General features: G+C 36.3%; 1 protein-coding gene across 2 annotated transcripts in view; it reads right to left on the bottom strand.

Annotated features, from left to right (window-relative positions):
* Window positions 1-325: 325 nt before the first annotated feature.
* The window catches only part of HSPA4L (heat shock protein family A (Hsp70) member 4 like), a 52,548-nt gene continuing 28,580 nt past the window's right edge, over window positions 326-24,293 (bottom strand). The window contains exons 12-19 of one of the 2 annotated variants that reach the window (XM_036313498.1): window positions 22,622-22,821; window positions 20,371-20,466; window positions 14,776-14,913; window positions 11,713-11,838; window positions 11,085-11,192; window positions 9,182-9,301; window positions 4,864-5,025; window positions 326-2,344 (exon numbers count right to left, since the gene is read on the bottom strand). In XM_036313498.1, coding sequence (XP_036169391.1) covers window positions 2,153-2,344; window positions 4,864-5,025; window positions 9,182-9,301; window positions 11,085-11,192; window positions 11,713-11,838; window positions 14,776-14,913; window positions 20,371-20,466; window positions 22,622-22,821 — 1,142 coding nt within the window. In that variant the 3' untranslated portion in view covers window positions 326-2,152. The remainder of the gene's footprint in view (window positions 2,345-4,863; window positions 5,026-9,181; window positions 9,302-11,084; window positions 11,193-11,712; window positions 11,839-14,775; window positions 14,914-20,370; window positions 20,467-22,621; window positions 22,822-24,293) is intronic. The other variant, XM_036313499.1, reaches the window with a different exon arrangement.

Raw genomic sequence — 24,293 nt, 5'->3', positions numbered from 1 at the left:
ATAAATAACTACATAATAAGGTTAAAGAGTGTTTGAAAATATAAATTAAGTTGATTAAATAGGTAAAAAGCATACTTATTATCTTTGGATGTATTTAACTCATTAAGTGTTATATAACTGCAACAATTGGAATGTTATATATCGGACCAAAACACAGAACTACATAAACTGATTTAAGGAATGAAAAATGTCAGGACATACTAGACAATTAAAATGAAGAAAGGGTTGTTCCCACATGTATTCCTAAGAGGTTTCTGAGGAATAGCTCCTAAAATAGTGATAGTGGTGGTCTTGCTAACTCAAGAAAAAGCTATAAACTCCTTACTTGTACTGTTATGAATTCCCTTTAATAATTTTGTTCTTCCCCAAATGAACATATACATTCAACATATAAATGAAAAGTAACTGATAAATGCTTTTCATAATAAGGTACTTTATCACTTATTACTAATGGATATAATTACTTCATTTTAAATGTATTATAACAAGGACAGTTTAAAGACTAGAAAACATTAAAATATATTGAGGATATATGATTTTTAAAAATGCAAACAAGGGACATCTTCCTCAAAAAGGATGAATAAACATCCCTGGAAAGTGCACTCCCTCCCACTCCCCTTTCAGTGCAGACTACATTGTAGAAACAAAATCTCTCTTAGAGAACTAGTTGTGAGAAATAATGACCATCCCTAAAGATATTAAACTCTCAATTTGTACTACTTAAGTGAATATTAATTATTCTTAATGTAAAGGTGTAGCTTTGGGAAAAAGTAAGCCTTTGAAAATTTCAGTATTAGGTCAATCTAGTTGATAGGCATTAAATACAAGAACCCAGGCATTGTCTATGCTTCTTTTTCTTATAGGTTTAAAAATCATTTCAGTCTACTCCCAGTTAATTTCAAGCCTGTGGACAGAACTGAACAATGTGAACAAGTCTGGTGATGAAACACAGATTAAGTCCTTAAAATATCTTAATTTCACAGTCCCTTGTCCCATATAATTTATATAAGAAGCACCAAAACTGGAGCCAAGGTCTGAACAGGTAATATATAGTAGGAATTAAAATTTAATCACATCATATTAAACTCTGTAACATTCTCTATTTTGCCTGTTGATATGTAACATAGTTAAGTTCATTACAAGCATTATTTCCTAAGACTTAGGGTATAAGTGATTCTTTTTAGGTATTACCACTTATTTAATAGTGTTTTTCTATATCTTAACATTAAGTACTTCAGTGATAAGTGTACATAATGCAATACATTGTGCCATTTTCCCCTTCCCTGTGTTAAGATATTAACAGAATCAATTCATAAACTAAAACAACTATCAAAACTGAAACAGGCTATCAGTATCACAGATGCATGTCTGAGTAGGTCAACAGCATTTCCCACTTCACATGAACGTATTTTCATAAAAAAAGCTTTCTTTAGGCTAGTACAGCAGCAGCTCTTCAGGACAAGTAGATCAGAAGTTTCAAGTGAAAATGATACTGAATTAGTCTAAGAAAACATCAATCCACATTTCTAATAAAGGAAGAAAACTGCTGGTGTCACCTTAACATAAAATTATGCGTTTTCCCTTTCAACGTGTGATTTGGTTCATTTACGTGATGAAAGCAAAGCTTTTGGAGTTCTCATGACACACCAATGAGATGGACTAATTTGTCAAGGAACCTCTTATTTGTTTTAATATTTAAGTTAGAACAATACAATAACTAGAGAAAAGTCAGTGCCCCAGTGACTTTAAACCACATCAGTTTCAATATTTGTTTTTCAAAATAATGATCAATTATATCTATGCTTCTGCGACAATAGTGCAATACAGTATACTTTCCTGAATAAGCTGAAGTTTATCCAAGTAGAAGCTTTAAATAAGGTAGATTTATATCAATCTTGCATGTGATATAAAATATATTAGGAAAGCTTAAACTGACTTGTAAATCTATATTCAGCTAAAGCTTCACATAAGCAGCAATGGAAATTAATAGATGTGTACTCAATATAAAACACTTTTCAAAACTACTCCAAATAACAAATGACAAAAAGTGGTCAAGAACAACTGAACATCTGTTGTGTGTATCAGATGTAAAAGAAGAATGGATCCCATGGTTACTTGCACTGTTTGAATTATGTGAAGGTAAATTTAAGACTTAGTCCACTTCCATCTCTCCAGAAGATTTAGTATGCTGTGAGCTGTCTTTTGTTGTATCTGGTTTAGTTTCAGTCCCACTCTGTCCATCCATCTGTCCGTTGTGTTCGCTATTAGCTTTTGCATTGTCTTCTGCAACCTCTACTTTTGGTTTGGGTTTGTAAATGATGGGGTTACAGAAATTATCCAGTTCCTAAAGACATGAAGAATATTGATTACATTAAAAATTCCACTGTTAAATTCCACATTAACTTTCTAAATTTCCATATAATTCCACATTCCTGAATTTATGTTAGCTCAGTTACATAACCAACTGAGTTTCTTCAAATACCTCAATGAGAGATTTACCTTCTGGGCTAGTGCATGTCAGTGGAACTATTTAATCTTTAACAGTGGTTTTTATATAGAATCTTCCTAAAAATTGGTTCCTCATAATTTAAAATATAGTTTACTTCAGCAGGAGTCATTATTTATTTTTAAACATTAAAATTTTTTTATTACAGTTGACATACAATATGATGTTACTTTCAGATATACAACATACTGATTCAACATTTATATATCTTATGATATGATCACCACAATAAGTCTATTAACTGTCACTATACAAAGTTATTATGGTATCATTGACTATTTTCTTTATGCTTTACAGTTTATCTCCATAATTTCTTTATTTTATAACTATAAGTTTGCACCTCTTATCCTCCCCTCCTTCTTCAACTCTTATACCTATCCCTCGTCCCCTTCCTCTTTGGCAACCATCACTTTTTTTCTCTGTATCATGAAGTCTGTTTCTATTTTGTCTTGATTTTTAGATTGTACACATAAACTAAAATCATCTGCTATTTTTCTTTCTCTACTGGACTTATTTCACTTAGCATAATACCTTCTAGGTCCATTCATGTTGTGGCAAGTGGCAATTTTTCATTCTTTGTTTATGGCTGAGTAATATTCCATCTTCCTTATCCATTCACCTATCAACAGACACCTAATTTGCTTCTTTATCTTAGCTACTATAAAAATGCTGCAATTAACATAGGGATGCATAATTCTTTTTGAATTACTATTGCAAATAACTTTTAATTAATTTCATTAAAATATGCCTACTGCTCTGTTATGAGAATTATGTCAGCACCTATTTCATGAATTGATATTTTTCAACATTTACATGAAAACATACACACTAACTTTACTTTTTTAAAACAACTGAGTAGCCCATTATGTTGAGAGAATAAACCATGAAAGTAAATGCAATTTAATTATTTAGAAGAAATACAATGTATTTCTAAATTGTTGCTTGCTTGCTTGCTTGCTTTATTTATTTATTTATTTATTTAATTTATTTCTATATACATATACAAAGAAGACCATTAAAATATTTTCAAGACCGGTGTCACAGAGATTGAGATAGGGATGGAAAGATAGGGAATAACATCCTGGGGGAATGTTTTAATAGCAAACTGCTTTCATCATACTTAGCACTTCATTTGATGAGGAATAAATTATTACAGCTTCTTTGCAAAACTTTCTCAAAAGGAAAATACGTTTAGTGCTCTATTTGATTAAAATAATACCTGTTTCTGTTAAAAAACATCCGATACCTAAAAACATACTAGGTGAAAAAATCACCTGAAATTCCATATCCTACAGATACTAACATTTTGGGTGATGATCCTTCTAAATGAATGTCCAGGCACACACATATATACAAATATATCCATCTATTAACACATTAATTTATACAGTGAGATAACTTTATATTCTGTAATCTTCATTTTTCACTCAATATGTTGCACACATCTTTATATATAAATAGATGTATCTCTATACTTAAAATATTTAATGACTACAGTGTGTTATATGGATGTATCAATTTATTCATTGACTTGCTTACTGATAGGTATTTTAGGTGTTTCCAAATAAACAAAGGTATTTAATCTGCATATACCTGTGCAATAATCAATTTAGGATGAATTCCTAGATATTTGATTTCCGGGTTAAAGTGCCTACTCACTTTAAATTTGTATGCATATTGTGATACAATATCCCAGAAAAGTTGAAACAGATTTAACCAAGTTACGCAGGGAAAGCATTCATCTTCATACCCTTGACAATTATGGCAAGATTATAAATGTAAACACACAACTTCAGATGGGTGAAAAGAGAGATTTGTATTTTTTAGATTAGTGATAAGGATGAACAATACTTTTTATATTTTCCATATTTTTATTGAACATGTATTTCTTTTGTCAACTGCTTATCCAATGGCTTTATTCATATTCCTATGTTGATGCTGATCTTCATTGAAAAGTTTGTGCCCTATTTTTATGTTTTCTATGATCAACTGAAATTTTCAGTAGTAATGTTTTCAGAATGGAAACTTTATCCTAGAAATAAGATTTTACCATAGGACTTAACACATTTTGAATTATGCAAAGACTGACCATACTGCCAAGTTTACAATGGAGACTTACAGGTCTTACCCAGTCCAGAAGTCTAACATATTTGACAGTCAAAAGTTGGCAAAGTGCTTTATTTCATTCTGCATTACAGTTAAAAAAAATTTTTTTTAAAAAAAAGGCCTTGTGTGACTAATGAAATCAAGGGACAGAGATGACCCACCTAGAATTTTTTCAAAATAAAAAATTATGACTTCCATTAAAAATTTTTAGTGCTTGAACCCCTTAAAAAGAGAATTCTATAGTTTCTTACCTTTGACTTTGCAACTATTTCTGAAACTTTCACCACAGGATCTTGAGTGAGACTTAGTTTATTCTGTGCATTCATCTTACTGTTCAGCCAACTCATGGCTTCATTGATATATTTTTCAACTTTTTCCATTTCAGCAGGATCCAAATGATCATATCTTTCATCCTATTAAAAAAAACTTTACTTAATGGAACATTTTTCAGTAAATAAATTTTATTAATAAAATTTATTGAATATATACCTTGCACATACCCATGTGAAGAAGCCACATACATGTTACATAGAACTGAAGAGACTGGGGCAAAATAAAAATCAGTATGGGTTCTTAAAAGGAAAGGCTTTCTGAAGGATTCAGGCTTAGAAAAAAAAATGACTAGTGGTGAATATTCAAGGAAAGGTACTTAGCCAAAAAAGAAGCTGCATGGAATTGAATTTGTTAGGAAAGAGAAATCAGGGAAGCAGGCATATGGAAAACTAAACAAATTTCTGAATATACAACAAAACACTATAGATAAGGGGAATTGCATAATGCTGTCTGAAAAAGAATTGCAGCACTAGCTGGTTTGGCTCCGTGGACAGAGGGTCGGCCTGCAGACTGAAGGGTCCCAGTTTCGATTCCAGTCAAGGGCACATGCCTGGGTTGCAGGCTCGATCCCCAGTAGATGGTGTGCAGGTGGCAGCCAATCAATGATTTTCTCTCCTCATTGATGTTTCTATCTCCCTCTCTCGTCCTCTCCCAAAACAATAAAAATATATTTTTAAAAAAGAGAGAACTGCAGCTGCCATACATACAGGACACGACAACAAGCCATGGTTTAAATTGTTAGCCACAGAACCAGAAAAAAATGGGCAATGCAACATATGAAAAGAGGGTCTCCTGATGAATTGGAGATTGGACATGGAGATAAAGGAAAAGAGAATGAAAAAAACACTCCAAAGCCAAAGAACAGAGAGGATGGTGATGCTTCATCAGATACTCGATCCATCTTTCTATTTGTATGATTACAAATTATGTGCCCATCATCTCTCAGTTTCTGTGCATTCCCCCCTCTCCTCCCCCACCCCATTTTTCTGAATTCCTTCCAACTTATGGATCATTGCTTAAGTTCTTCCCCATTCATGCTGTATCTACATTCTTAAAAACAAAAAACCACAAACTCTAGCCTTGAACCTCTTCCCAGAAATCCCAACTCTATATCCAACTTCCAAACTGATTTTCTATTTGTGAAGTTTGAAATGATGCCCTATATTTCAATCACCTCCCTACCTACTCTTCCCAGTAAATGGCAACTTCATCCTTCCAGACCCAAATCCTTTGAGTCATTTTGGACTCCTCTTTCTGTTATATTTATATAAATCTATCAGATCTTATTAGCTCTGCCTTCTAAATAAATGCAGCAAAAATCTAACCACTTCTTCCCCCTCCACTACCCAGGTTCAAGTCTCCCATTGTCTCTTGTCTGTATTATTCTAATAATGGCTGCACTAGTCTCTCTGCTTCTAGGTCCCTACATAAATAAGTTAAATCATATTACTTTTATGCTCAAAATCTGCAATGGATTCCTATTCTCAGAGGAAAAGCCAAACTTTTCTAAAGGCCTAATAGGCCCTTTATGATCTGATAACTGCTTACCCACCACCACTGTTTTAACCACAGTGGCCTCCTTGTTGTTTCTCCAGCATGTTCTCCCCTCGAGGTTTTGCAACTGCTATTCCCTTTTTGTAGAACTTTTTTCTTACAGTTATCATGTATCTTGAACCCTCGCCTCCTTCAGTTCTCCCCTCACATATATGTCATCTAATTAGCAGTCTGCCCTTCTGACAAATCTCCACCTCTGACAGTTCCTTACTTTTTCCATAGCTTTTTATCACTATATGCTACCTTTTCCCACTAAAGCATAAGGTTCAATGTTTTTGTTTGATGCTGTAGTTCCAGCCCCTTGAAGGGAGTCTGGCACATGATAAAAACGAAAAATCCTTGAACATAAGTGTCTCTCATACTTAGGATAATTTCTTAAACCTGCACTCTCAAGAAGACTGCTACAGCCTGGGCCGTAGTTAATTGTACGGGAATCTCCAATACCATGTTTGAAACAGTCTTGGTGTTTTCACTGTTGGCTTGCTCCTCCTATCTTTTCATTATCCTTATGTTCTATTTGTACCTGTTTGGACAGTTAGGACGCTGACATTGGCAGGGACATTCACAATCTTTACCTGGAGTTGTCTTCTGGGTCGCTTGGATTGCAATATTATTTTATAAATTTCACAAATCTTTTTCTGTAATAATTAACCTCTTTCTACATTGTATAGTGAAAAGCACCATAGTTAAGAGTTTGTATGTTAACTTGGTACTGCTTAGGTATTTTGTTTTTAAGTATGGTTTTTATTGATTTTTGTTTCTTTTTAGAGAGAGAGGAAGGGAGAGGGAGACAGAGAGTGAGAGATAGAAACATCAATGAGAGAGAAACATCAACTCGATCAGCTGCCTCTTGCATGCCCCCAGACCAGGAATTGAACCAGCAACCTCTTGTGCATGGGTCGATACTCAACCACTAAACCACACTGGCTGGGTGATGCTTAGGTTTTAATCCTGACCCTCACTATTTACGACCTTGACAAGTTGCTTAAGCACTGCATTTTTCTTATATATCCTTGTGAGAATGAAGTAAGATAATCCATATGAAATTGCTTCAAATTCACTAAGTGCTTGATCTACGTAAGCTATTATTGATACTCTTCTTGAATCTTTCAGGTGCTAGCTAGCCTCTCCTGCCCAGCCAGCATGGCTCAGTGGTTGAGCATCAACCTATAAACCAGGAGCTCATGGTTCGATTCCCAGTCAGGGCACATGCCCAGGTTGCGGGCTCAATCCCCAGTGTGGAGCGTGCAGGAGGCAGCCAATCAATGATTCTCTCTCATCACTGATGTTTCTCTCTCTCTTTCTCTTTCTCTCTCTCTTCCTCCTCCTCCTCCTCTCTGAAGTCAATAAAAATGTATTTGTTAAATTCAATGTAATGGCAATGATAAAAATTGGGAAAATTATGTATTCCCTTGCTACCAAAATGAATATTTAATTTTTTTTTAATCTTCACCTGAGGATATGTTATCTTCTTTGGTTATAGAGAGAGAGGAAGGGAGAGGGAGGGAGGGAGAAATATTAATGTGAGAAACATCGATTGACTGCCTCCTGTATGCACCTTGACAGGAGATTAAACCCTTAACCTGGATATGTGCCCTGACTGGGAATCAAACCCGACTCTTCAGTGCATGGGACAACGCTCTAAACACTGAGCAACACTGGCTGGGTGAATATTTATTTAAAGCAGGAGTCAGCAAACTTGTCCTACAGACCAAATACAGTCTGCCACCTGTTTTTAAATAAAGTTACTTTGAAATGCAGCCAGGCCCATTAATGTACATGTCATATATGGTTGCTTTTACACTACAATGAAGAGTTGAATGGCTGTATAGAGATAAAGCCTGAAAAACCTAAAATATTTGTTCATTTAAAGAAAAGTTAGCCCAGCTCGCATGGCTCCATGGTTGAGCATCAACCTATGAACCAGGAGGCCATGGTTTGATTCCAGGTCAGGGCACATGCGCTGGTTGCAGGCTCAATCTCCAGTGTGGGGCGTGCAGGAGGCAGCCAATCAATGATACTCTCTTATCATTGATGTTTCTATCTCTCTTTCTCCCTTCCTCTCTGAAATCAATAAAAAAATATTAAAAATATTTAAAGAAAAAGTTGGCTAACCTCTGGTTAGAGGGAAAAAAATGATAAGCTTAATTTTGTTAAATCTTATTGTTATATCCAAGTGGAGATATCATTATTTAACTAAATTTTTGAAGCTTAAAATCAGTGGAAAGGTCAAGGGTAGTAATATAGATTTGGGTATGTATATAAAAGAACCATGGGTACAGGGGATTGCAAGTGAGTAATAGACTGGAAGACAGAGGGAAACCAAAAGAAAAAGGACACAGGACAAAAATAAAGGCTAGCAGAGACCAGTTACAAAAAGGCCTGTAATAAAAAAGGTCCAAGAAAACCTCTCACTATGGATTTGATCAATGGATTAATTTGTAATGTGGTTTTAGGAAATTAAAAAAAATTAAAAGCACATACCTGCACTGTATTTTAAATGCAGTAATATCATTTACTGATAATTCTCATAAAAAATGAAAAGTTTCAAGTTGGTGCACAATGTCTCTGAAATTTGGTAGCAACAACTGTCACAGCTTTGTACTGAGAACTTTGAGTTGCCCCACTCTCACCATGAACTCCACATGCCATCATCATCAGTTGACTTTATGAATTCAATACCTTGTTTCTGTACGCTTCTATCACTTTCATGACAAGTTGTATCTTTTTCCCCAAGTCGGTTAAAGCTTTTGGTCTCTCTTCATGTTCCATGTATCTCATTTGAATAGGCTGGCCATATTTCTGTTAACATAAGTAAATTTTTTTAAAAAGAAAAAGTTACTAACAGAAAAAACCTTTTAACAGAAGACACTGAATATTATGTATATTATGTTTATTAATTAGTTTAAAAATGTACACTGTATTATAAATGCAGTGCTTTAAAAAATAAATTGTATTTTTTCAGAAAAAAAAAAAATCTTTGGACCCTGGGAGTTTCTAAATGTTAAAATAGCCTATATAACATTCAGGAGAGGTATAATATAGAAGAATGAGTAACTATTTTCTTTCAAATTGTTTATATACTTAAATAAGAATCAGTTTACTTTAGATGTTCAGAAAAGTTACAAAGGAAATAAAAGACAGACACAAGCACTTCTTATCACTTTTCTCTAATGTTAACATTTTATACCAGCACAGCGTATTAGTCAAAACTAAGAAACCAACCCTGGTACATTACTATTAATTGAAATTCACACTTTATTTGGACTTCATCTTTTTCTGTTCCAGGATACCATATTGCATTTAGTATATACATCATACTTTTTATTATAAATATATCTGAAGAAGAAGCAAGTACTGCATTTTAAATTTCTAAAAGCCATCTCAAAACAATAGTAAAGCCTATAAAAACTTATGTAGCACTCATTTTTATGGTTAATTATACATTTGAGGCAAAACATCTACTTGGGGTGCTTTTGGGCTTTTCCAGTTATTTTTATTAGCATTAGCTGCCTGGCTGTTCCTATGGCCCAAAATACATGCATTCTCTTAGGGAGATAGGAAGTAAAATCACCAAGAAGATAAATGTGATAAAGCCTTGTATTGCTGTCATAAGCTTGGGTTTACTAGTTGCTTTCTAATTATTCCCTTTGGAAGTAATTTATTGGCATGAAAGTAATTGTTGCAAGATATCAACTTCTTTTGCTTAACTTCTTCTGCACCCCCATCCTCCAGTTAACAGGTTGCTTTTTCCCATATTCTAGAAATCCTTATTAATGCCATTATTTAGCTTCTATGCAGTCCCTTGCTACTCAAAGAATGATTTAGGGACCAACTGCATCAGAGTCTTTTAGAAGCTTGTTAAAACTGCAGAATCTTGGGCCCACCTCGATATACTGAATCATAATCTGCATTTCAGTAAGAGCCTTAGGTAATTCATGTACACATTTAAGCCCACTATGATCCACACTAAGAAGGAAAGACTAAAATTCCCTGTCATCCTTCCAGTCTGAGTTTCTAATTAAACTACTTTTTTTTCAGGAGGAGGGTTGGGTAGTAAGGAGGTGAAAAAGGATTACTAGTGGTCTTTTCTTAAAATCATACCATCGGCCTAGAAAAAGGGAATCTGGTGACCACGTCTCCTTATTTCTTTGTAAAAAGAAAATTTTTGAAGTTCTTTGCTGACCAAGTGTCCCCACAGTTGCAATGTGAAATCAAACCAGTGAAGGGGGAGAGAAGCTGAGGAAGTGTGACTCCTCTAATAAGAAGGGGTCAGGTTGACAAATCACTTTTAATAAGATGTCTCAGAAATATATGGTTTGTTAAAGTAATACTAACATTCTGGTCATCTAAATATTTATATCTGAGTATCATAACAGACAAATATGATTATTATTTGATTTCAATTACATGTAGCATTGCTCACTTCTCAAAATGCTTTTTAAATGAGAAAGAACATTTCCTCTTACACATCTGCCTTAGTAATTTCTTACATATTTATGAAAAAAAATACACCTTACAACCAATTTTTAGGAAAACTTAATAATATTCTATTTTATACTAACAGGGACTTTAAAAAGTTTACCTTTAGTTCTTGAAGCCTATCCACATAAACTTGTTTAGGTTGGTCCTCTCCTTCTTCATAAAGCCAATTTTCTGTCTCTTCCAATACTGCAGACAGTTTATTCAAGTCCTAGATAAACATTTAAAAGACAGTGACTGAAAATGCTCTCCTTAGAAATACAAGTTCAATGAAGGAATACTGTTTTCAAATATAGAAAACTGAATTTCATATTTTCTGACTTTTATTCATAAATGTTCTTCACCATACTTCCACTAATTGGAAAAATAAGAACCATTCCTAAATGTGCTCAAGAAGATTGACAATAATGCATTTAACACATTTATTTATATAATTTGTATTAGCAGTCACCAGCAAATACTTTAGTTCTAGTTAAAAACTGTAAAATTTATACTTCTTTTTTTCAGACTTTACCTGAGGATATGTTTTTTATTGATTTTTAGAGAGAGACAGAGGGAGGGAGGGAGAGGGGGAAGGGAAGATGAGCGAGAGAGAAAGAGAAACATAGATATAAAAGAAACATCAATTGGTTTGCTCCCATATATGCCATGATTGGGAATAGAACCCCAAACCTCCTGGTGTAAGGAATTACACTCCAACCTACTAGCCACCAGGCCAGAGCTAGACTTACTTCTTGAGTGATGAACTTTTCATAGACAGTGCCCAGCTTGTCTCTAAAATCATATACATATTCTTCAACAGCATTCTTAGCATCATTTCTCTCTTTCTCCAATTTATCTTGCATTATCATTTTCCCCTATTCAAAAAGTTTCAGATTAGTTGCCATTAAGAGTATTAGGGAGTTAGGGATATGCAAATCAAAACCACAATGAAAATATCACTTCATACCTACTAAGATGACTAAGTAAAAAACAAAACAATTCTGGTGAAGATGTGCAGAATGTGATATACTTGTACACTGCTGTTGGAAATGTACAATGCTGCTGCAGTGACAAAAAAAGTTTGGTGGTTCCTCAAATAACAGTATGGCCCAGCAATTAGGTATATATCCAAAGTAGCAACTCAAACAGATATTTGTATGCCAGTGTTCACTGCAGTAGTATTCATAATAGCAAAAAGGTGGAAGTTGTCCACTAACAGATAAATGGATAAATAAATGTATATATACACAATGGAATATTATCCTACAACAGAAGTTCTGATACATGTTACAACATGGATAAACCTTGAAAATATCTAAGTGCAATAAGTCAGACACCAAAGGACAAATATTGTATAACTACATTTATATAATAAATATTGTATGATTACATTCACCTACAATAGGCCAATTTATAGAGACAGAAAGTGGATTAGAATTTTTATTTTATTATTTATTTATTTATTTATTTATTTATTTATTTATTTATTTAAATATGTTTTTACTGATTAGAGAGGAAGGAAGAAGGAGAGAGAGACAGAAACATCAATGATGAGGGAGAATCACTGATTGGCTGTCTCCTGCACAGCCCCATTGAGGACTGAGCCTGCAACCTGGGCATGTGCCCTTGATTGGAATAGAACCCGGGAGCCTTCTGTTCACAGGCTGATGCTCTATCCACTGAGCCAAACCAGCTAGGGCTAGAATTTATATGTAAAAAAAGCCACATAGACCATGTCATTGTACATACTCAGGTTCAAATTCTAGGTTTCCCATTTATTAGCATCGAGAAAAGTCACTTAACCTCTCAACCTCAGTTTTCTCATCCTAAAATACAGAGCATACTTCTATTTAGCTCATAGGGTTAATAAAATTGACAGAGTCCACATAAAATATTTAGTCCAGTGCCTGGCATGTAACTGATGCTGAAAAAATGTTAGCCCTGAGAGGAAATATAATATAGTGGTTGTGATCTTGAGCTTTGGATACAGACTACCTGGATTTAAATTAAAGGTTACTCTCTACCTTGAGTGATCTAGTCTACTTGCTCCTGTTTCCTCATCTGTAAAATGTAGCCTTCCAGCAGTACCTACATCATAGGGTTGTTCTGAGGATTAAATAGGATATCAACATGTTTAAGATGCTAGCAAAAATTAGTACTGTTATAATCAAAAGCAAAAAAAAAATATTGGGGGCTAGTATTACTTGAAGAAAAAAATTCACTTTAATAAAAACACTATTTTATTCATTTTGTTTTTATTTTAATTTATTGTTGAGACTATTATAGATGTCCCTCATTTCCTCCCCCACCTATAGCCCCACCCCTGCTTTATCTACCTCCACCCAGCCCCTGCCCCTCCTCCCTCTGCCCATCACCACACTGTTCAATAAAAACACTATTTTAAACAGAAGACTTCAGTATACTGACATTTGTGAATTTAAAACAGTGAAACACTTAAAAACTTAAGGAACAATTTTATATGCAAAATTTGCCAGAATTGCACTTCCTCACAATAATTTCTTTGGGAAAATTAGTTTCAAAACACAAATTATGAATTATTCAGGGTCTGCAGGAATACTTGCTTCACATAAAATGCAGCCTTCAATAACTAATGCATAAGTGATATAGGTAGGTACTCAAAAGAGCAAGTACTGTAAAGTCAAAATCTTTTTTTTTTTAATTTATTTTTTACTAAATTTATTGCAGTGACATTGGTTAATAGTCAGAATCTCATGAAAAAATTCCTAGAATAATGTGCAGAAGATGGAATAATATTGGGGCACTTCAAAGAAAACTGACCTTCTTTTTTTTTTTTTTTAAATATATTTTTATTGATTTATTACAGAGAGGAAGGGAGAGAGATAGAGAGTCAGAAACATCGATGAGAGAGAAACATCGATCAGCTGCCTCCTGCACACCTCCCACTGGGGATGTGCCCGCAACCAAGGTACATGCCCTTGACCGGAATCGAACCTGGGACCTTTCAGTCCACAGGCTGACGCTGTATCCACTGAGCCAAACCAGTCTTGGCAAAACTGACCTTCTTTAATGCCAGCCAAGCCTGCAGAAACTAGGAAACACTACTTAAGTGTAAATTTTAAAAATAAAAATAACCAGACCTGTGTGACTCAGTGATTGAGCATCGACCAATGAACCAGGAGGTCACGGTTCAATTCCTAGTCAGGGCACATGCCCAAGTTGTGGGCTCGATCCCTAGTGGGGGTGTGCAGGAGGCAGCCAATCAATGACTCTCTCTCATCATTGATGTTTTGTTTTTTTTCTCTCTCTCCCTCTCCCTTCCTCTTTGAAATAAAAATAAATAAAAATAAATTACTTCTTATACAACTACTTATGTTAAAGAAACAAAACTCTAAACATTTAGACACGTAAGGAAAATTTCAAGAATGACAACAGATTTTACAAAGTATTAATTGTAAGTCAGAAAGCATTCTGAATAGAGCATTAATCTTTTAGGACAACACATTAGAAGAGGGGAGCTGCTATTACTTCCCCATAAGGTATCTGCTGGGTGTTACTGTTAAAGACAGAATAAAAGGAGTAGGAATCACTATTGTTAGACTAGTCTTCCTCTATAGTGGAAATAATCATGTTTCTCATATAACTAAGATGAAACTGTACTGTACATGACATTAATACAGCTCAATATTTTGTCCAAGTAGTTCAATGATCTATTTAATAATTTCTTAGGAGTTACAGACTAATTACCTCATTTGGGGGGATTAACTGTTGACTTCTACAAAAATCTCAGAATACACTACTACCTATTTCAACATCAACTCGGATTTATATACCTCATTTTCAATGTAGCTATTGAGAAGATCTTGGCCCAATTGTCTACACAGGCTACTCTGGATAGGTAGATCAATACTCTTGACTCTTCCTTTTTTAATGGTCTGGTTTAATCGGTCTTGTTTGTCTGAGGGAGCTGTCTGAAAACACAAAAAAACACAAAAGAATAATAAAATAAATTTCTAAAGCTAGTTTAAAAATAGATTTAAGAGTAATTTCAGATGAAACAAGAAAGTAAAATCAAACAAAACTTAACTATATTTTAAAATACTACTTAAATGCTGATAGTAATATACTCTGCACATTAAGTCTTTTCACATAAAATATATTGGGCTGGAAATGCAAATTAAAACCATAATGAGATGCTACTTCACATCCATTGGGGTGGCTATAATATAAAAAATGGAAAATGACAAGATTCGGTGAAGATGTGAAGAAATTGGAACCCTCATTCATTACTGACAAGATTGTAAATTAGAGCAATTCTGGAAAACAGGCAGTTTCTCAAAAAATAAACACAGAGATACCATATATCCAGCAATTCCAGTCCTAGGTACATGCCCAAGCTAATCAATAGTTAGATAAAATGTGGTATGCATTCATACAATGCAGTATTATTCAGCTATACGAAGTACTGATACATCCAACAACCTGGAAAAACTTGAAAAACATTAGTGAAAGAAGCTGTCCAGAATAGGCAAATAGATTAATGGTTGCCTAGGACTGGCAGGAAGAGGGCTGGGGAAAAACAGGGAGTTACTGTTAATGGGTACAGGGCTTCTCTCTGTGATGATGAAAATGTAAAATTGATTGTGAAAATGGTTGAAAAATCTGAGTTTATTAAAAACCATTGAGCCCTGACCCATCTGTGGTTAGAGCATCAGCCCATGCACCAAAGTGTCACGGGGTCGATGCCAGCCTTCGTCAGGGTTTGTGTGGGAAGCAATCAGTGGATGTGTCTTTCTCACATCGATGTTTCTCTCTCTCCCACCCCTCCCCCACCTCCCTCCTCCCTTCCACCCTCTGTAAGGATCAATGGAAAAAATATCCTCGAGTGAGGATTGAAAAACCAAAACCAAAACCAAACCCTTGAATTGTACACTTAAATGGGTGGATTGTATGGTAGGTAAACTGTATATCAATAAACAAAAGTAAAAAATATTAGGTAAAATTAAAACTTTATAAAAATAGGTTTCAGGTTTTAAATTACTTAAGAGCCTAATAGTTAAAACTGAATATAATCTCTGAAGAAAAATCTATATAGCTAACCTACACAGATTAAATTCTGTTCAGGTTAGAACAATCTATTGAAGATGATAGTTTAGAACTGTAGCCACATTTATCTGGGTGATGCCCCTTTTATCAGCAATGATGTCATTTTTAAAAATTAAATTTATTGGGGTGATACTGGTTAATAAGATTATAGTATAGGCTTCAAGTACAGATTTCTATGATACATCATCTGTATATTGCATTATGTGCCACTACCCAAAGTCCCATCTTATGTCACCATATATTTGACCCCTTTACCTTTCACTACCCTCATCCTTCTTTCCTCTGATAATGACCATACTGTTTTCTGAGTTTTTGTTTATTTGTTTTTCTTGTTTGTCCATTTATTGCTTTCAGTTTTTTAAAAATACATTTTATTGATTTTTTACAGAGAGGAAGGGAGAGGGATAGAGAGTTAGAAACATCAATGAGAGGGAAACATGGATCAGCTACCTCCTGCACACCTCCCACTGGGGATGTGCCCGCAACCAAGGTACATGCCCTTGACCAGAATCGAACCTGGGACCTTTCAGTCTGCAGGCTGATGCTCTATCCACTGAGCCAAACCAGCTAGGGCTGCTTTCAGTTTTATATCCTACATATAAGTGAAATCATATGGTTCTTGACTTTTTCTGTGTGACTTATCTTGCTTAGTATGAGAAAGACAATGATGTCTTCGTAAAACAATGACTCTCGTTTATCCTTTATATTTTTTTAAAAAAAATATTTGTTTTTGCACAAAGAAAAATATTTTATAATATGCAGCCAAATGCTTACAGTAGTTAACTTTGAGATGCAGTGTTACTGCTAATTTATTTTCTTCATATAATTATTTTATTTTCTATTTTCTCTGAGATTGTATTTTTAATGAAGTTACCAAAAAATACATTTTTCTTACCAAAAAGTTAATTTTACTTATATAGTATTATCAAGTTCATTCTTTAAAACATCTTCTATAATATAAATCTTTGAAATGTATTTATTCTGGTTATGTGCTTTCTCTACATTTCCATATTAGTAAGATTAAAAATATCAAGTGTGCCCTAACTGGTTTGGCTCAGTGGATAGAGTGTTGGTCTGCGGACTCAAGGGTCCCGGGTTCGATTCCGGTTAGGGGCATGTACCTTGGTTGCAGGCACATACCTAGTAGGGAGTGTGCAGGAGGTAGCTGATCGATGTTTCTCTCTCATCGATGTTTCTAACTCTCTATTCCTCTCCCTTCCTCTCTGTAAAAAATTAATAAAATATATTTTTAAAAAATCAAGTGTACTAGAGGCCCAGTGCACGACATTCATGCACTGAGGAGGCGGGGGGTGCTTCAGCCCGGCCTGCGCCCTCTCACAGTCCGGGAGTCCTCGCTCCTTACCACATGCCTACTCACTGCTCCTTACCGCTCGGCTCGCTGCTCTTTACCACTGCTGCAGAGATGGGAGAGGCTACCGCCACCACTGCTGCATCACCAGCCATGAGTCTGGCTTCTGGCTGAGCGGTGCTCTCCCTGTGGGAGCGTACTGACCACCATGAGGCAGCTCCTGTGTAGAGCATCTGCCCCCCTGGTGGTCAGTGTGCATCATAGTGACTGGTCGTTTTGCCATTTGGTCGATTTGCATATTAGCCTTTTATTATATAGGACTGGAGAACCAAGATGGTGGTGTAAACACTGATACCTCCCACAATCACATCAAAGTTACAACTAAAATACAGAACAACCATCATTCAGAACTGCCTGAAATCTGACTGAATGGAAGTCCTACAACTAGAGAAGTAAGAAGAGAGCACATTCTTTTTTACTTCTCTCAGTAAAGAAAGACTGATAGGAGGGGCAGAGGAATAGAACAGGCTGGTCTGACAACCACCTGTGGCATTTATTTTTAATCAGGAGTAATATCTCCAAGGCCTCACATGAGAAGCAGGGGATCCCAGCTCCACACTAAACCCCCAGCCCAGGGTTCCAGAACTGGGAAGAGAAGTCCCCAAAACTTCAGGCTGTAAAAACCAGTGGGGATTATGGCTGAGTGACATGGAGGCTGCTGGAGACCCAGGTGTTCCTCTTGAAGGGCCCACACATAATCTTTCATAGTCCAGCTTCCTCTGAGCTCCAGTGCTGGGCAGAGGCTTTAGGGGAATCCAGGAACATATGGGGAGGAACTGGACTGTCAGATATCAGGGCAGGAACTTGGAGGTGGCTTTCTCACAGCCTGGGGTGCTCACAGGGTTCATGGTTCCCATGTTGGTAGCTCCCCTATGGCAGAGTGAACTGGCAACCATATCTGAGTTTCCATCAGCATGGCCCATACTGTTTTCTCTGCCCTGATGATTCCCTGAGATCTCGTCCCATCCAATATGCAGCCCCATCCAAGCTGTTTGCAGATACTTTTTTATATGAATGGCCTGTCCTGGCTCAGGCTTCAGACTTTGCTAAAATCTCTTAAATAAGCAGCAGCTGGAGTCAGCCTGTCACAAACCTATCAATAATGGGCCCAAGACCCAGCACTAGCACCAACCTGCCTTGCTTCACAACTGGGCCTTGCCTAGGCACTTGCTAGCCCAATACAAGTAGCAGCAATCTGTAGATCTCTCTGTAGCTCCTGCTGGGAGGCCCCAGAGCCAGTGTGACCAATAGACAGCTTAAGACTATACCAGTTTACAACTCTTCACATCCACAAGCGACACACTCAAAGGGAAGACTCAGTGAGCACCAACGCCCCACTGAAGCAAGTCCTGCTTCACAGGGTTGTCTCCTGCACAGTAGTTCTTCCACTGTAGTCGCAGCTGGTCCTCACAGACAATTGGCCTGTGGATCAACTCCTCCCAGTGATGCCAAAAGCAGTCAAGGCTCAACTACAAGACTGTGCACAAAGCCCACACAGGGGCACACCTCGAGTGCCCAGCTCAGGTGCCTGGGGAGGCTGAGCCACTGGGCCCTGTAGGACACCTATTACACAAGGCCACCCTACCAATTCCAGGAGACATAGCAGCTCTACCTAATTCATAGAAACAAACACAGGGAAGCAGCCAATATGAGGAGACAAAGAAACATGTTAAAATGAAAGAAATGGAAGCAAGCAACCTACTGGATACAAAGTTCAAAATAATGGTTATAACATTACTCAAGAATCTTAATGAGAGCTTCAAGGGACTTAGTGAGCCTTTCAAGGATCTTCGTGAGAATTTCAAAGACATTAAAAAGGACCAGTCAGAAATTAAGCATATACTAGTTGAAATAAAGAATAATGTATAGGGTTTTAACAGTAGAGGATTCCGAGAATCAAATCAATGATTTGGAATATGAGGAAGCAAAAACATACTCAATCAGAAGAGCTAACAGAAAAAGAATCCAAAAGTATGAAGATAATGTAAGGAGCCTCTGGGACAACTTCAAGCTTACCAACATTTGCATTATGGGGGTGCCAGAAGAAGAGTGAGAGCAAGATAGTGAAAACCTATTTGAAGAAATAATAATAGAAAACTTCCCCTACCTGGTGAAAGAAATAGACTTATAAGTCCAGGAAATGCCAAGTCCCAAACAAGAGGAAGCCAAAGAGACCACATCAAGTAAGACACATCATAATGAAAATGCCAAAGTTTAAAGACAAAGAGAGAATCTTAAAAGAAGCAAAAGAAAAGCAGTTAGTTACCTATAAGGGAGCACCAAATGACTATCAGCTTATTTCTCAAGAGAAACTTTGCAGGCCAGATGGTGTGGCAAGAAATATTCAAAGTGATGAATAGCAAAGACCTACAACCAAGATTACTCTACCCAGCAAAGTGATCATTTAGAATTGAAAGTCAGATGAAGAGCTTCACAGATAAGAAAAAGCTAAAGGAATTCATCACACCAAACCAGTAGTATATGAAATGTTGAAGGGTATTCTTTAAGGAGAGGAAGAAGAAGAAAAAAAGATAAAAAATATGAAAAATAAAATGGCAATAAATACATATCTATCAATAATTGAGTCTAAATATCAAAATAAATGAACAAGAAATCAACAAGATAAATTGATGAATAAAATAGAACCAGAGGCATGGGAAATCAATCTCAGAAGGAAGATAGGTGTGGTGAGTGGGAAGAGATTAACCAAAGATATACATATATGTATTACTGATGGACATAGACAATAAGGTGGTGAAGGCCTGGAGTAGGGCAGGAACCGTATGGAGGGGGACAATGGGGGAGTATTGGGGGACATCTGTAATACTCTCAACAATAAATATTTAAAAAATAAAAAAATCAAGTGTATTAAAAACATGCAATATAAAGAAAATACATAAACTTAAATTATTCAATCCCAAAAAGACACAACCATAGAAATAGTAAAACAAACCTTTGTTTTGGCTCCTGTGTGATCAATTTCCTCTTCAGGGGTGTGCTCAGCATGACATTTTGGATGACCTTCTTCTTGGTCAACCTGCATTTTATCCTGAAAAGAAAATAAGTAATTGATAGTATTTGTAGTGTCTGTTTTTTTTTTTTAATAAACAGCATCTTAGAGTTCAAGTCTGTTTTGAAGTGTGTAAACAGTAAAATAGAAGCTTGTTTTCAATCATGAGAATAACTACAAGTAACAGGTAATTAAAATGAAAAGATCTATTTGATGCTGTGAATAAATCTTGTGTGATTCACCTGTGGTAAAAACACACACAAAATAAATGGAAAAATTTCAAGTCAAATTCATAAAAGCAAGCTTACAAACAAGAACAACAGCAAAAAACCCCTATTAAATTTCACATGAAAAATGTCAATAAAGAATTTAATGTGGGAAAATAAAAAAGATACAAAACTTATGTACTTCATAAATTCAATATTTTTAAATGTAACAAAATACTCAAGGAAATACAGCAAAATTGTCAAAGTGGATGTCTATGAATTATTATAACATAAACTTAAATTTTTTTTCTGTCTAAAAGACAAACTTTCAACCAGTTAAGGCTGCCAAAATGGGCTCTCTATTTGGCAAATAGTACTAAGTATTGGATTTTTCTGGTTTTAAAAATCTTATCCTTTACTGTCCTTTCAAAGAGAAGAAAGCTTAGGATTCAGGAATCAGTATAATTTACGTCTTCTAATATATCTGGAGTTAAGCACATACAGGATAATCAGAAGGCTAGCTTTAATAAAAAAATAAGTTTATTTGTGCCAAAGACAAAAACAAGTTGTAAGTGTTCTTTATAAAAGGACAATTATTTCTGACATATCAACTCGCCCTGCACCTTCTAACTGTACATTTTCTTCAACCCTGTGATTGAGAAAAGGTGAAAAAAGTAACATGGGTGTTATGGCTGGTTGCTCAGTGGTTAGAGCGTTCAGGAGGCAACCAATCAATGTGTTTCTCTGACACAGATCTCTCTCTCTCTCTCTTTCCACCCACTCTAAAAATAAATGGTAAAAATATCCTCAGGTGAGGATTAACAATAATTAAAAAAAAGTGACAGTGGTGAGTTCATGTAATGTAGGAAAACACAATTACATTATTTACTCCATTTTTTTGTAATACTAAGAAAAGATGCTGCCAATTCAAAGGCCAAAATGCTTTGTCATTTGGAATTTTTAAAAAATATTTTTATTGATTTCAGAGAGGAAGAGAGAGGGAGAGAGAGATAGAAACATCAATGATGAGAGAGAATCATTGATCAGCTGCCTCCTGCATGCCCCCTACTGGGGATCAAGCCCGCAATCCTGGCATGTGCCCTTGACCAGAATTGAACCCGGGACCCCTCAGTCCACAGGCCAACGCTCTATCCACTGAGCCAAACCAGCCAGGGCTCACTTGGCATTTTTGTTTTATACTTACTCAAAGAGCCCTTCTAGTGTGTATATATATTTATACATCTAAAGGCAAATTAACCAAATAAATTGGTTAAAGTAGTTCTAAAACTTGTTCACATTCAGAAGCCAATGCTTCTGAAAATCATTTAATTAATTTGTTAATGTATGTATTTTTCTACATAATAATGTCCTTTGTGCCATCAAGACCATTAGCAAGTGACCTATCATTTGTTTAAAAAATTGCTCTAGTGTAGGCCTTTAATATCTCTCTATATAAAAGCCTAAGTGACTATTACCACCGAACAACTGGACCAACTGGTTGATGAGTTGCTATGATGTGCACTGACCACCAGGGGCAGACGCTCAATGCAGGAGCTGCCACCTGGTGGTCAGTGCACTCCCACAGCCAACCTCCCTCAGCCTCCCCCTCCCCCCTCCCCGTTCCCTGCCTGCCAACCTCCCGTGGCCCCTCCCCCCTGCTGTCCAGCCAACCTCCCTGGGGCCCCTCCCCCTGGCCGGCCAACCTCCCACGGCCCCTCCCCCTCATCCAGCCAACCTCCTACAGTCCCTCCCCCAGGGCCCCAATTGGGGGGGCCTGGCAGGCCAACCTCCCACGGTCCCTCCCCCTGGTCCCTCCCCCTGGCGTTGCGGGACGGGATGAGCGGGAGCGGCAGGCGGTGTTGAACTGCCGGTTTCAGCCCAGTCCCTGCAGGCCACGCCAAGGGACCCCCACCCGTGCATGAATTCATTCATCAGGCCTCTAGTACTCTATATTTAATTAGAGGAATTTGAAACAGGATTTTACATACCACATCATCTTTGCTTTCATCCTTAAATGACGTTTCTGTCTCCATAGGAACATCGCTGTGATCCCCTTCTATATTTTGCTTCTCAATTACTGATGCACTAGCCACACTGAAGATTCCATGGATGTTAATGCGAACTTTAACCTTCACTTTAGAACTATCACCATCAGACTGTGGAAAAACATTCTGAATAGTGAAGGTCCCTTAAAGAAAAAAAAGCTTTGATCAATACATGGGCCTCAGATTAACTTATTCAGTTCATTAAATTCAGTAATTTGACTATCATCTTTCCAATGCTGGAAAATAATTGTAAAATTATTACCACATCCAGATTAACTACTGTGGGACAGGTATTTTCCCCAGATCATTTTCATACCTTAATAAATTTGGTATTAAGACTCAGAAAGAGTAAGTAACCTGTCCAAAATCAACAATGCTAGAAAAAAGAGGAGTTGGGATTTTAACCAAGGACAATCTGACTCAAGGCAATATAACTTTTAAGTATGTTTTTAATGCTCTAAAACCAAAATAAAATTCAAATTTTTGAGTTTGAAAACCAAATATAAAATTACCCCTTTTTGCTACAAGCTATGCATATCATAATCATCTTGGTAATTCATAAATAAAATGACTTAAAATTTTCCTGCATTTTTCCTATAGCAAAATTGCTGTTATCCAGTCACTAATACCTACAGAGGTCATATTAATTTTTCAAGCACAGTTACAAAGAATATCTTTGTAGACAATCAGAGAAATTTGAATATGGACTGTATAGTAAACAGTATTATTCCAATGTTAAATTTCTTGGGTATGATAATGATGTCTTTATGTAAGAGAATGTTCTTCTTAAGAGACCTATGACATGTAATTAGTGGTGAGTTGTTGGGATATCTATACCTTACTTTCAAACGGTTTGTCAAAAAGTGTATGTATCTGTGATGTTAGCAACTGGATCTAGGTGAATGTATGGCGTTCACTAAATCAGTGGTCGCCAACCGGTGGTCCGCAGACCACTGGTGGTCCATGAGGTCTGAAAGGTTGGCAACCACTGCACTAAACTATTCCTTCAATTTCTTATAGCTCGGCAATTTTTCAAAATTAAAATGGTAGAGGGATAAAACACAAATGACGAAACATTCACCATCAAGTCATTAAATCAACATTTTGATATACAGAGATATTTATAGATCATGCAATTATTCTGAATTCTTTATAACTTAAGGCAAATATAAAAATAAATATATAAGTACATTAAGTAATAAATTATGTAAGTAGAAAAAAAAAGAAATCTAATGCTGCTCTGGCCAGGTGGCTCAATGGGTTGGAGCATCGTCCTGTATACCAGAAGGTTGCGGGTTGATTTGCAGTCAAGGCATATACCTAGGTCAGTGGTCGGCAAACCGTGGCTCACAAGCCACATGCGGCTCTTTGGCCCCTTGAGTGTGGCTCTTCCACAAAATACCATGTGCAGGCGTGCACGTACAGTGTGACTGAAACTTTGTGGCCCATGCACAGGAGTCGGTTTTTGGCCTGGGCGAGTCTATTTTGAAGAAGTGGTGTTAGAAGAAGTGGGGGTACGTTCGCTGAGGTCGACCCCTCAGGTTGAGGACATTTTTTAGCAAAGGCCAGCTTAGGAGTACCCTAATTAAGTTAACAACAATGTACCTACCTATAT

This window comes from Myotis myotis, unplaced genomic scaffold, assembly GCF_014108235.1.
Source record: "Myotis myotis isolate mMyoMyo1 unplaced genomic scaffold, mMyoMyo1.p scaffold_m19_p_6, whole genome shotgun sequence".
NCBI lineage: Eukaryota > Metazoa > Chordata > Mammalia > Chiroptera > Vespertilionidae > Myotis > Myotis myotis.
The sequence above is the reverse complement of the archived record's forward strand: the minus strand, read 5'-3'. Positions and strand labels throughout refer to the sequence as shown.